The 15450-nt window shown below is 25.5% G+C and overlaps 1 protein-coding gene across 1 annotated transcript; it reads left to right on the top strand.

Moving 5' to 3' along the window:
• The first annotated feature begins 2808 nt into the window (after window positions 1-2808).
• Window positions 2809-6228, top strand: LOC114120648 (uncharacterized). The gene is made up of 9 exons (XM_027982619.2): window positions 2809-2946; window positions 3018-3240; window positions 3304-3411; window positions 3635-3792; window positions 3866-4058; window positions 4664-4862; window positions 5057-5171; window positions 5231-5524; window positions 5591-6228. The coding sequence occupies exons 1-9, from the start codon at window positions 2941-2943 to the stop codon at window positions 6053-6055; spliced, it is 1761 nt and encodes a 586-aa protein (XP_027838420.2). The 5' UTR covers window positions 2809-2940; the 3' UTR covers window positions 6056-6228.
• Window positions 6229-15450: the final 9222 nt, after the last annotated feature.

The raw sequence follows: 15450 nt of genomic DNA, 5'->3' as shown, positions 1-15450 counted from the left end.
CGATGTCACTACAAGTTATGATGTTTGACTAAGTGACGTATAGGGTTTATATAAACATTTTTCCCTAAAATTTACATCGTTTGTGATGGAACAGCAACAATATGTGATAAAATTATAAATTTATCAAAATGGAGTATCTACTAACTAAAACCATATAAGATAATAATATTATCATTAAATTAAATTAAATTGCACAAATCGTGTCGTTTTGTCGTTCGTCGTTTGTAAACTTAATAGATAGTTATAATTTGTTAAAATTTAATATCAAAAAATATTATCAGTATCTAATATGAACTTTTAAATTTGTAATAATTCTCTAGCGCAATAGAAATTTAAATAATCCAAGTACTTATAATTTATATTCTAAGAATAATGTCGCAATTGACGAACATCAGTGCAATCGTGTTGAAAATATCTGGACAAAGATGGAAAAAGTACGCAATATTTGTTGCAGTAGTTTATTATAAGTAACACCTGTTAAATTTAGTTTAAAAATATCAATAATTTGATAATTTAAAATGTTTTTAAATCATATTTTCATTTAAATATTTGTTTATTAATTTCTATTTTAATTATATTATATGAGATGATGAGGAATAAAGTAACACCTCATATTATATTCTTCTTTACCTTGAAAAATAGATTTAAAACAAACATTTTTAGTTAAAATAATATTCAAGTGAGATATATGCTAACCAAATTATAATTTGTTAGTAAATATCTATTTAAATTGGTTTAAAATATGTTGATAAATACCAGTTCATTATCAGTAGTCTAATGTTCTGTAATCTTATAATACTTATGTAAACATGTATTGATAAATAGGTATAATCGGATAGCATATTTTTAAGTAAAAAAATAATCCTTTTCGCAGTATAATGTATATATTATAATATAAACAAGTGTCTGTGCTATATTGTTTTATATTATTTGTATCATGTATATTGTATATTTAAATATATATGTTATAAGAAATATAACCGTGTTTACTGTTTAGTTATAGTTAGAGCCTTAAGGACATGGCTGTATTATTTATAAAAATAGTTTACGGTGTAATTTTTTTTAATATAGAAACTGTGTTGAATATGTAATGGTCTTGATAGAGAAACAATCATTTTCAAAAATGAAATTAATAAAAACAGATTACGATAATTTCGATGACATAAAAGGCGTAGCCTGTTTCGCCCAAAATTTTGTTTTTATATGATTCCCGTTTCGCCCAGAGTAGTTTAGATAAATTTAAAATTAAGTTGGCAATAGTTCAGTCAAATATTATATTTTAGGAAATGTTATAAAACCTATAGTAATAAAATTACGGGTAATTGAGTTAAAAAAAGTTAGTAGAAGAGTTAGGAAAATTAAGTCAAAAGAAATATCGTTTATAAATAATAATATAATATAAAATCGATAGTAGATAACACATAAGAAATTCAGTCGTTATTGAATTGAAATCGATCAACATCTGTAAAGAAAAATTTTGAGAAATTTAGTCCAAACAGATACATATATAAATACGTCGAAATACCAAAGACATCTAAAGATGCAAATATAATTAAAAGGCTAGTACATAATCAGAAACAAATAACGAGATACTGATCAAATTAAATTACTCGCTATGAATTTATTAAACGCATATGTAATAATTTTAAAAATTAAGTGTAGGTATTAATAAATATATTGTGAACGATTAAAATCGATTTTATTATATGTGTAAATTTTTATTATGAGGTAAATTTGATTTTTTAATGATGTTTTTATAAATATTGTTGACTAAATTTTAAATTTGTTAAATTTATCACTTTGGTGAAAAAAAAATTTGGAAAACAAAGTATCACCTCCTCATTTTTTTGTATAACGCTAAATGGTGCTCAAATATTGTAATCATTACCAACTTAATTTTAAATTGATCTAAACTACTCTAGCGAAACGGAAATCATATAAAAACAAAATTTGAGCAAAACAGTGAGGGTCATTTTTTTGCGAAACAGGTCCCGCCCGACACAAAGCCGACTATCAGACTTTGCACTTTTAAGTATGAAAGAAATATATACTGCTTAGATCATTAGATTTATTTTAAAATATCTAGAAAATTTGCTGCAATAAAATCCAGTAGAATATTAGTATAAACTAAATACCTATACATCATTTAATATAAATAATTATTGTTATTGTATTAGTTTATTTAATTTTTATGTTCATTATTTTAGTATAATTACTTTTTTTCAACTATACTTTTGGTTAAATATTTTTTTTGTAATACATTATTTAATATATAAACTTTAATTATGTGGATTTGTAAAATAATAGCCTTTACTCAGGGTCTGAGAATAGGTCAAGGACTCCAAATTTCTAAATTCATCACTGGTCAGCGACCTAGAGCGGTTAGAGGAAACGAATTGGTAGAAGTTGGAATATAGCAATTTTAAGACTGTCGAAACAATATGAATAACTATTAAAATATTAAATTTTTTTCTATTTTTTATATACGAAAAATTAACTCTATATGTACACTTTATAATATAATGGATATTATATTTAAAACTGTATTGTAAGAAATATTAATATTAATAATTATCAATAAAATACGAGTCCGGAGTAGTGCATTACTCATATAACCCCAACCAAATTTTAGTATACCAGTTTACCAAAAAAATAAACTTACTTTTAACATTTAAATTGTATCATTAACTTTGATATTGATCTATTTATACGAAGGGCACTAGGAAGCCAAATACTAATACGATTACAACTGTACAATCCAATTTGCAATATAGAACATCGTTGTAAATTCCCCCCCGAAATACACTCCTTTCTTTCTTTTCGTACAGGAGTCACGTTATATGATGAATATTTTAATAGAAATGTTGTTATAGTGGAATTTTTTTTGTTTTAAAGGAATAAATAATCAAAATTTTGAAGATAATTATATAATAATAAATAATGATTGTATGTGTACAAACGATTCAAATTTTTAGATATGAATTTTGATTTATCACTTAAGAGTTTATTTATTTCAGATTTGGTGGTTTATATTTTTATTAAAGGGGGTGTTTGCGTTACCAATATGCACCAATCAACCGAGTATAAAAGACTATGCGGTACTAAGTGCACTTTTACCATTGCATTCTGGTGACGATTGTTCTGAAACACAAATTAGAGGTATACAACAGTTGGCTGCTTTGGAATACGGACTCAATAAAGTAAATGCAGATCTTAGTGAATACGGAGACTTAAAAATCAGTAAGTACAATTATTTAATATGTACATTATTAATTTGTTTTTTCTAAATACTTGAATTGTTAGGCTTACAGATTTTGGACACTTGTAATAATCCGAATAGAGCTGTAAAAGCCACTATGAAAGGACTGGTTTCTGCGGATCAAACATGCATTAAATCTCCATTATTTTTAGGTTTGATACTAAAATATAATTTTACTTTAGAATAGTGGTGTCATTAGGTTAGGGTAGATTTAAAGTGACTCGCGATTAAAACTAGTTGTTTTCAACTACTTATATGATTATCGGACCCGCCATTATTTTCCCCTATATACTCTAGAAAAAACTACCAAAAATAGTAAAATGACATCACTATATTACACAATGCCAAAACATAATATTAAATTTAAAAATTTAGGATATATAGGACCAGACGATTTAGAATCATTTATCAATGTACATAAAATAACATTTTTACTAAACAAAACTCACGTTTTGCCATACAAGATTGACTTGAAAGAAAAACCTGCAAATGTTTTCTTTATTGGAACAGACCAGACTGGAATCAGAGCAAAAGTAATACAAATGTTATAAAGGAAGTTTATTTAAATTAATGTAACTATTGGTTGAATTATTTTGTTTTTAACAGGCCATTCTTACAATGTTGAGTAATTTAGGCTGGGAGAATTATATATCAGTAGTAGAAGATTCCATTCAAACTACTAATTTATTAGATTTACTTGTAGATTTGTCGGACGGAAAAATCTGTCCAGTTGGAAAACCAATCATGTTACCAAAATCGGAAAATGGTTATACTACAGTTTACAAAGAAATAATTGAAAGTATGATTTTTGTAATATGATAGTTATTAATAAGATTTTAGATACCTGTGTAAAAATGTGAACGCATAAATAATGTAATCAACAATTCTAATTTATTTTTTAAGTTTTGAATAGTTAAAAGTTTTTTTGTTTTTATAATGAACAGTGACCTAGCTAAATACAGTGAGGGGGAATGAATTGGCGATAAAGCAATTATTTACAACAATTTACATGATTAAAATATTTAATTTCCAAGACCGGAAAATTATTAAATAATTAATATATTGATTAAAATACAATGTCATAAAATGTTAACTAATTGTAAAAAAAATTTCTAAAATTATCAGTAATTACTTACTAATAAACATAATAATTTAAATTTGTATTTTATACATTTTTAAATGATGTCATTAATTTTACTATATTATAATTTTTTAAATAAATCTTAATATTACGTATGATTAAATTATTTTTATCTATAATAAGTAATTACATATCTTTTGGTTATAGATTTATAAAATGGATTTTTTTTTTATTGACTCCTAATAATTTTACTATCTATATCAATTAAATAGTGCTATATACAGTAGGATATAGTGTACTAAATGTGTCATATGAACGTTTAGGTCAAGTTCATTCATCAGTTGATGGAATACTTATACTTGTTGAAAAACCAGAAGCCCTAAAGCCTCTGTTGAAGATTCTATCAAACAGTGCTAATTCTCAAAAATCTCCATTCGTTATTTACATCATTTCTGTTGGTTTAAAGTTATGGGATTTTCCAAGGTCTGATAATTTGAAAATTATAGTTATGCAAGAAGCTACGTAAGTACTTTTATTTTATATACCTACTTGTTACCAAAAAAAAAAAAAAAAATACATTTTTTTTCGTTGTTTTAAATAATATATAGGTACCAGGTACCTACATATTATTTCATATTATTACACTAATTAGGCATCACTACTTTTTAAATTATATATAGGTTAAATAAATTATACTAATCATTAACTATTTACAGGGAATTCACAGTGAAAAATGATATCAAACAATATTTTAATGACTCTTTGTTGATTAGTTACCACGAGCAAACCAGAACATATAAAAGAAGTTGCAATCATAATCCAATGTGTTTAGTATGAAACATAATACAATACTGATTACTTCAAATTAATTATAAAATTGTATACTTTAGGATTCGCTTGAAGATGAATTGGATTCGACTGTTATTCCAATAACATATGCAGTACATTTATTCGCAAATGCATTGAAAATGTCAATAGATCAAAAATGTAAGTATAATTTAGATTCTCCAGGGATTTGTCGTAATCTTCAATCAATGCCACCGATGGAATGGGCATCATTATTGAGGACACAATCGACAATAATGAATGGACCAGAAGGACCAAAAAGAGTTAGGTTTCAAATGGAAATACCACACCATGTCAGTGTGTATATGTGGAACACAGTTACAATTCAATTCGATATGGTAATATAATGAGTACCATTAATTTAAACAATTATATTTTTACTATTTTATTTATAATAAACACAGATCGCTACACTAACTAATGGTGATAGATTGAGTTTTGTGAAAAATGTGTTCTTGCCCGCCTCAATACGTTCAAACAGATCTGATCGTTCAGCATTTTGTCAATCGTATAAGATAAAACAAACTAAACCACCTACAACCACATCAGTAGAAGATGCAACTGATTCGAAAGAAGATGACTGGTCGCCAATTTGGCAATTTTTGCCTAGCGTAGAAAAAAATCAACACACAAAATCTACTTACCAAGGAATTGTTGTAATGTTGTGTATAGGTTTTGGTTTCCTTATTTTCATGATAGTAACCATGCGCATACTGTACAATATTTTCAAGTTCAAACAAGGAAATGACGAATCATCCAATAGGAGAAGGAATAAGTCAGCGAAGGCACCGAAACCTAGAAGAACAAGTTCTGTAACTAGCAGACGATTAAGTAGAGTTAGTTCAATTATAAGTACACGATCACGTTAAAATATTATATATTCTATTATAATATAATACCTAATACCTTTTCTTTATTATGCGTATTTCTATATATATATATACATATATATTTATTATATTATAATATTATATATTAATTATTAAATATAAGTATCAGTAGTGTACACAGCAACTTTACCATTATAACTAGCTTAATATTATTTATAAGCTTTAACATTTTTAATCTACAATATATTATTATAATATATGAAATGTAGTCAAAGTCATAGTTTGAATACTAACTTGGTTTATTATTGAATCTGCAGTAACTATATATATATATATATATGGTTTAACAATAGTCGATTTTAATTTTATGTAAGCAAAATTCTGCAATACTTAAATCTAATACTATATTTTATGCCCTATGCATTACACGAGTATTTTCTTCATTAAATTTACTAGAAATAGATTTTAGGCTACTATTTAACTAAGTGTATGCACATATCTACCTATACACACGATTTAAATTATTATTTCCTGGAATCCTTGGAGCCGTAGTATAATATTCTCATTTTAAAGTGAGCATCTACAGGAGAAAACTATCAAGCATTCATACAAGGACGAAGATGTTAAACACTAAACAGTAGAAAACGTCTTAATTTGAAATTGTTGACATGAAGAAGTAGGATCTTTTTTTCTAAAAACATGTTCGCTTATTTCGATCAGTATATGCGTAGCCGGGAGGAATTTTGAAAGCAAATTGACCTCGGTTTGTTGGAAAGTCATGATATAGATTTCCTAGTTTATATTTTTTGCTATACAATTGTATGGTACTTACGCGTGAAGCTTCAAGATTGCTGATTGATAAATATATATAATTTAATATATTAATTATCTATGGCATCGAAAACCTATTTATAAGTATAAATATTTTCTGCTTTGTAACCAACAACAAATAAGAGTATATAGTTTTTACATTTTTAATTTATTAACAAAAATGGTTCTGTTTTATACTATTACCATAAATAGTTTAAGCAAATATTTATACAGAATTCAGTCTATAGATATAGATCATTCAAATAAATGATTTAACACAGCAATTCTTCAAGCACATTTTGTTTCAATAAATATTAAATGAGAAACAGTAAACTTTATCAAAAGTAAGATACTTCTGAAAGTTTATTAATTGCATATAATTATGATTGTAATATTAAATATATAGTTATTAATAACCAGATAATACCTAGAATTATTGTTTTTACTATAGATATTAAAAAATATAAGAACCATATACATATAAATTATACGTACACAATATTACACTAATAGCATAATTTCATTTTTAAAAAAGCTAAATTTTTTTTAATACATAAAATATGAATGAGATATAAAAAAAATAGCAGACGCGTGTTAAAAAAAAATAAATAGTTTGAAGTTTTCAAAATATTATAACTTAATAATATAATACATTTTAAGGGATTTGCATTTAATTATTTTAGATAACTTCATAAATAAATATACCGTATAATAATTATATGCATATAATAAATAATATATATGTGATCAATTTTACTTTTTGTTTTAGCCTACGAGCATTTAATTTTTTTTAAACGGTACTCTATAGTATAGTATAATAACTAGTTGATTATCACAGCTGATCCCATGATAATTATCAATTAATTGTGGTCTAATAAGATATTTAAATTAACTATTTAGTAATTGCTATTTTAAATATGAAGTATAAATATGACGTATGAAGTCGATTTACCATGGCCCATAACATAATACAGATACTGATTAAAATGTTATTCAATTTAATTTATTTGTTTGTTTGATAAACGAGCGTGTGCCTGTAGTTAGTTGAATGTACAAATTTAGAATTAAGATTAAACATGAAAATATTTTTTTAAAGGGATCCGCATTCATAATCATTTATGATTTACATATACTTATAGACATTATTTATAATAATGCACAAAATATACTTTCTGTATAATTATTATATAGATATACATCACAAATCTACTTTATTAATATTATAGTTCGAAAAATTAGTTAAGAAAATGCACAAAGCTTATAATTATATAGGTACCTACATAGAGTAGCAATAATAATACTTAACATTTAATATAAATATTATCTAATATATTAATATACATATTATATAGGTATATACTATACCAGGGATGGCAAATCCATATGGCACGTGTGGCCGAGGTGGCAAGCAAAAAATTTAAATATTTCTACTATATATATAACAGGTAAAAATATTTTGAGCAAACGGTTTTATCGGTCAATATTGAATATATATATACATATATAATATTTTTCATTGCACGTAAAGGTTTGCCACCCCTGTACTATATATAGGTACACTGCATATATTATAATATTATGTTTGTAGCTACTATTTATAATATATATTATATGTTACTGGAATTTTATTATGCTGAAGAAAATCAAAAAACTGTATATTTAGTCAAAATGTTGATTTCTATTTCTAACATCATAAAATACAGATTAGTAGTACCCACTCCCTCGCTCTATATGATAAAAACAAGTCCTTGAAAATAAATTATGATAGTCACATTTCAATTTTTTGCACTTCAAAATTAAAATCATAGTTCGCAATATACGAGTACTATTGTAAATATTCGCCCATGTTTTTTTTAAGGGTGACCAAGTTTTTGAATCACGTTACTGACTGATATAGTGATATGGCAGGCGTATCCTTTAAATACGATTATATATAATTCAAACTTCAAAGTCGTTTATTTGGGGTTGCAATGATAATTTTTTGAAAAAATGAACATATAGTACGTTCAACTTACAAGTATACTATCGTGCAGCATAATTTTAAAATGTTAGTCAAATTAATGTCTGAGATATAATAATAATATTATAATCGATCACCGATACTGATCTACATACGCGACACGCCCATATAAAAAAACCTATAGAAAAATGAACAATGAACAAAGATTATTGATACCTAATTTAAGAGTTGTATCGTAAAATAATTAAAATTATAAATTATAATAATATAATCGATAAAATAGAATTTATAAACGAAACATTTAATGTATTTATTTATCAAAATGTATTCGCATGATAGGTAGGCGTGGAACCTATAATTATTTTCATCGAAAATGTAGTTTTACTAAAGGTATAAAAAGGATATATATATATAAATACTACCTATTAAATATTATGAATAGTTTGATGTGTATTATATTAATATTATGATCTGATTTAAAATTATGAAAGATGATTTTCAACATTGTTTTATTTTATGTGTAAGTATATAGTCGAATGACTTGGACTGAACAATTATATTTTAATTTTATGTCAAGTTTTGTTAAACATTTTTATCTTTTCATTACATTTCCATTGAAACGATTTTATCAGTCTTAAGCAACGTCTCATCATTTGATTTTATAAAAACATGTATTTGAATCTGTGTAGTTCATACAACTTTTTGTTGTTATCGTTAATATTATGAAAATTATAGTATTTCGGAAGGCGTGTTTGTTTACAATAATAGTAACTCTCTTTGTCCTTGATGGGTGTTGAATTAACCTAGGCCAACTTAAAATTTATACATTACATTCAGGTGTAACTATGCATAAATCGTATGAAATATTGCTCGCTAATCGTAGAAACAAGGATTTTTGGAACCACATAATTTGAATATCGATTTGTTATTCTACTTAACATTTTTATAACACGCGCTGAGGTCGATTAATCACAATAAATAATCTGTTTTTATTTGTAGATATTTTAGAGTTAATATCAAAATTACGGAGTCAACAATATAATATATATAATAACATTGTATTTAATAATAATAATAATAATAACGATTGTCAGAATCAGGAAGCGTCAAATAAACAATCGATACATAAAATTATCGCCAAGGCTCTGCTGTAATGGCGTGGTTATAGAGTAGTTATTACGTTAAACGCACATGCTTCTTAAGAGCCATTAAATTATAGGATTTCTTCGATTTTATATTTAATTTCATCATAAACATAATTATTGTCGGTTAAGTATATAATATACATGATACTATTATCTACCTGTATACCTGTAAAATATTAGAAATACACTAAGTAAAACGTAAAACGCGCCCGAGGTGCCTGACCTTTTCCTTAACCTTAACCTTTTTATGTAGTTGACGTTTCCCCACTCGAACCCCCACACTGCGACTGCGGATATTGCGGTAGGTATGTGAACCCTAGACGGAGGTACATGTCGTGGTATAATTTAATGTATCTGACATTGTTTAATCGGTATTATTCGATCCGATTAGACCGACGTCCATCGCGCCTACACATATATAGCTATTGTTACGGTTTGTACGTTGACCATTCACGGTATTCGAGGTTATACATAGGTATATACCTAAACATGTATTCACAATGAACATAGTACGCATGAGTGTATGGCCATATAGAAGTATGCTCAAGCAGTGACAGATTTGGAATTTTCCACCCCTATATATAGGCACTATTAAGTTTGTGGCTCATTTCTAAAAGCTGATCAAGTCCGAATTAATTTATTCTTCTAGTTGTTAGTTAGGTATAATGGAATACTATTAAAAAAAAAAAAAACGTTTAACCTTTCAAATGTTAATATCGATTTTCTTTCCTTTCCGTTGTCTTGACTATTAAAATCTTATGCGTAGAATCTAAAAGTAATATCCACTATAGGCATAATCTATGTAGGTAAGTGTATATTATTATAATACATGTACGAGACTGTGGAGTGGATAGAAATCGTATCATACTTAAACGCAATCAAGGGTTTTAGTGTTAATTAAATAATAGGATCCAAATAGAATACACAGAAAATATTCATCAATACATCACGAAAAGGAATCTAATAACTAAAAATATTTTTATTTAACGCTATAGCTATTTAATAAGGATAGGCAAGAAGCCAGTAGATTTTTTACATCCTGGTCAAATCCCAAACCAACAATGATAAATATTATTAATAGAAATAGCCTATCTACCTATAAAATTATTTTAGATTTAACTGTATATTTTAAATAATTTTATAATTTAAATTATGTTATAGTTTTATGGTTGTAATTTAAAATCCAATAGCGACGGTAGTCAAGGATTATTACGACGACATCGAATTATTTAATTTTATAATTAGGTAGGTACATTATAATTTTAAAACAAGTTCTAATTTGTGTTAATAATATAGTGTAAAATTTAAAATATGTTTAGACTTGAGTTTTAATGTTACACGTGCCATTACACTATATAATTATGTCCATACCTAATAGAAAATGTGAAGCACTTAGATGTACATTTTTTTTTTAAATTAATACAATATTTTTAATACTTACTGGGTTGTAAAAGCTAAATAAATATTAAACAGTATATAAGACTAAAAGACTTTACATAATATACATAATATACAAAAATATTAATGATAAACACATGTAAGTAATTTATTATTATAGGTATATAAAAAATATATTTCCATTACACTTCACAATTCGTTTTATTACACCCCCTTAAACAACATGTTGGGCGCGACACTGAATTATTATATATGGTTTAGAAATAAAATATATTATTACGTTATATATTTTGATCTCGGATCTCATGTTTTTTTTTGTACCTATAACCTAACCTACGTCCTCAAGGTCATACATTTGATATCTTTATTATAATAAAGAAAAATGCAAGTTCACTATTGTTGGTGTATGTTGTCACGTTCAGTTGTGTATGACAACACGTCTTGCAATGGTGAAATTGAAATATTTCAAATGTTTGAAAGCATAAATTGACAATAAATTATTTAGATATTTAATACCTATTTAATTTAATACCTAGGTACACATTTTTTTGTTTCACGTAATAATTAGTTCATTAGACTTTATTATTATTCACGCCCAATGTTTATATACCTAGTTGGAATTTATAAAACAATATATACGAGATTAAAGTGGTAAATTTTCAATTATTCACTGTGTATAAGGATGCAAATTAGAATGCAAATTATATGTTACACAAGCATATGCTTACAAATGGGTTGTAAAGCTACAAAATTATTATTTGTGTACAATTCTGCGGATAGAATCATAAAAACACTGTTACCTTTAATTTTTAGATACAGTCATAGAGATGAAAAGGGAATAACAGTATAAGCATAATAGTAATAGACTAGGGATAGCATACATTTGACGATCAACTAATATGAATACAATTTCATAAGATGGTTATAGACATACAGAAAAACATAATAATTCAAATAATAAAACTCATACAATAGACACCAACGATTATTGAAATTTAGTAAAGACAAGTAAAGATAAAAAAGGCAAGACAAAACGATAGGTACATACAAATATTAGAAAGGTAACTCGTTTGTTCAAAAAATTAAAATTATATGTGCCTAAAACAAATATAGGAGTATTAAATAAAATAGTTCTGCACATCAAATCATCGAATCTGGAATGTGAACTTTTAAAATAATACTCTAGAAAGAATTTAAATGAAAAAACTCGTATCTCGTATCTGCCTATAATTTTAAAACTGCTCTAAATCATATTGTAAGATATTGTTATTTATCCACATTATTTAAAATAATATGTAATTGTAGTTTATACTTATATAGTAATATTGTATAATTTTAACAGGATAATAATACCATAACGTTAATTTTTTATTATGTATAAAATAAATTATATATCTTAAGGTGGGAAAGTAAGTACTGCTCTGCTATAAAAACAATAAAGGTCACTGCAATGGATTTATTAAATTTTAATTATTTGATTTATCATTATTGTTTATTAAAAACGAGTTTGAGCCGAGATGGACAGTGTCAGTCAATAATAATTACTACTAAATATATATTTTATGATATATTTTTGATATTTCTATTCAAGTAATTTATTTTACTTTTAGGATTACGGTTGGTTGATTTAATTTAAGTAAAAAAAAAACTCATTTATTATATTATTTTAAGTTGTATTATATTTATATCGTATCGTAAGTCACATTATTATTGTTGTTAATTGAGTCAATACCGCTTTCCGGCCTATCCGCCCTTCCTGTAAAAAGTGTGAATTGGTTCATGGTATAAATAGGTAATAACTTAAAATTAATCTACATATTTTGAAAATTTCATTGCGTGTGGTATAATAAAATTCATAATATACGTACAAGTTTATAGTCCTCATAAATAATGTTTTTGAACAATAACAAAATAATTAACATAGTTATTAATTGTTTAAATAATAAATGTAAGTTAGTTCAATTTTTAACTCCAGATAAAAAGTCATTATGCTTATATAATATATTTTATATTTATTGGTTCCGGTATTTTTTTTTTTATGAATTTAAATCTTCTAACTATAAAAAATTTACACATTTTATGATTTTAACAAAATATTAGTTGCAAATATTAAAAAAATTATACAATGTTTTTTTATATAATTTAATTATCTGAAAATATTTAAATTTTATTTTGACAGTTAAAACGTAATTTATTTTGTGTATTTTTCTACTTTTACTATTTTTTTTTTTTTTTTTTTTTGTTTCAAAATATGCTACGAAAATTATAAATCATATAAAATTAGCATCTGTCCTTCACTGCAGTGGACTATTTTAAAAGGCTTTCAGTGTCACAATTGAAAAAATTGACAAACGAATGCATTATTTTTTATGTTTATTTAAGAAAAAAATTAATTTACTAGTGCTTATATTATAAACAATTCCGTTTCAGATTTTATATGAGCATAAAATGTAAATACCTACTGTAAACTAGTTCACATTTTAGTTAAACGTTTTAAATACTATTTTGAAATGTCCCTACTGTTAGAAATATATCCGGATATTTTATACATCACTACACAGGTATACTTACATGTTATAATTTATGCTTTCTGCCTCTGGTAATACAGTAGTATTAGTGATCGATTTAAAATTGAATTTCAACAATCCGTTGTACTATTTATGGTTCTTTGTATAATTGAAATTATACATAATTATATTACTTTGAGTTATACAATATATTATACGTATATATGCATATATTAGCGTAATTATAAATGATTAATTAATTTGATAATTCATACAAGACAAGTTTATTCATAGAAGTGGCTGTATATAATAATCAAGATTAATTTTATCTAGATCTGCGTAATAATATGAATATTATAATTTACTAGGTACTAACAATTAAACCATAAAAACCGTTTAATCGTAAAATAAAAATGTATTAAAGAGTAGTACTGCATTTTTTATCATACATACAGTTCGATTTCGAAGTTGGTGCTCCTTTCCTTTTATTTGTATGAACGTCTTGTATTGGGAAAATATAGCTATTTCATACTTTAGTTTTAGAGTTTAAAGCTACAAAAAATAACAAGGAGGTGCTACATTTGGCATACATTTAAGTAAAAATCCAGAATTAACCAACTGTTTTATTTTACTATATAAGTTGGGGTTACTGCTTTTTTAATTTGTATTACCCAGTTTCACATGATATTTTTTTTAAATTTTAGATTCTAAGCGGATTGATTGGATGCATTGATTTAACAATGATAAGTTTTTTTAGTGTATATGAACTCGAATACTCGATAACTCAATAAATGTATGCTTCCCATAGTCTACGATGCGCAAACGATGCATAACTAAAATATCCAACTACGAGCAACTTTTTTACAAAAAAAAAGTTAAAATGAACAAAAACGATGATTTAACGATAAATAGACTCACTTTTCTATCCACCCCTTTGGTTTTTGTATTTCTCGATTATTTTTAAAAGTTCTGGGAAGTTTTAATTTTGACTTCCTTAAATAACAAACTAGTCCCAATTTGCTATCAGAAACTATCCTCAAAGTTGAAAATCGAAGCATTTTTACTATTCCAAAAAGTGATAACATACATAAAAAAAAACATGGATACGTCATTTTAAAACTAAAATAAATTTTCATTTAAAATATTTTTAATTGACTTAAAAAGATTATAAATATTTTAGAAATTTTATTAGAAAATAAAAAAGTACAGAAAACTCTCATACAACAATTTGATGAAAATATCAAGTATCCGTGGTTATTTTTTCTTGAGTTACATAAAAAAAAAAAAACAAAATCGATTTTATCAAAAACTAGATTTACGTAAAACGTATTTGTAATAATCTGAAACCTGTGAAAAATCTGCTTTTATTGTTAATTGTGGGCCGGAGGGCTCAATTTTGTCGCAGCTGCGTCAATTTTTCAAAGGGAGTGGTGTCAAATTCAGATGCTTATGGTACAGCCCCACAAAATTGGTAGATTTAATATTAGGGGTTGGTGGTGGTAAACAATTAAATATCAAATTGCGTCATTTAAAATCTAAGTTTAATCCGTAACTGTTTATTGCTATATATTATGAATTCTTAAATGGTTTTTCGAATAATAATAGTTTATGTTA

This window comes from Aphis gossypii, chromosome 1 (genome assembly GCF_020184175.1).
Source record: "Aphis gossypii isolate Hap1 chromosome 1, ASM2018417v2, whole genome shotgun sequence".
Lineage (NCBI taxonomy): Eukaryota > Metazoa > Arthropoda > Insecta > Hemiptera > Aphididae > Aphis > Aphis gossypii.
This window is presented reverse-complemented; position numbering and strand designations above follow the sequence as displayed.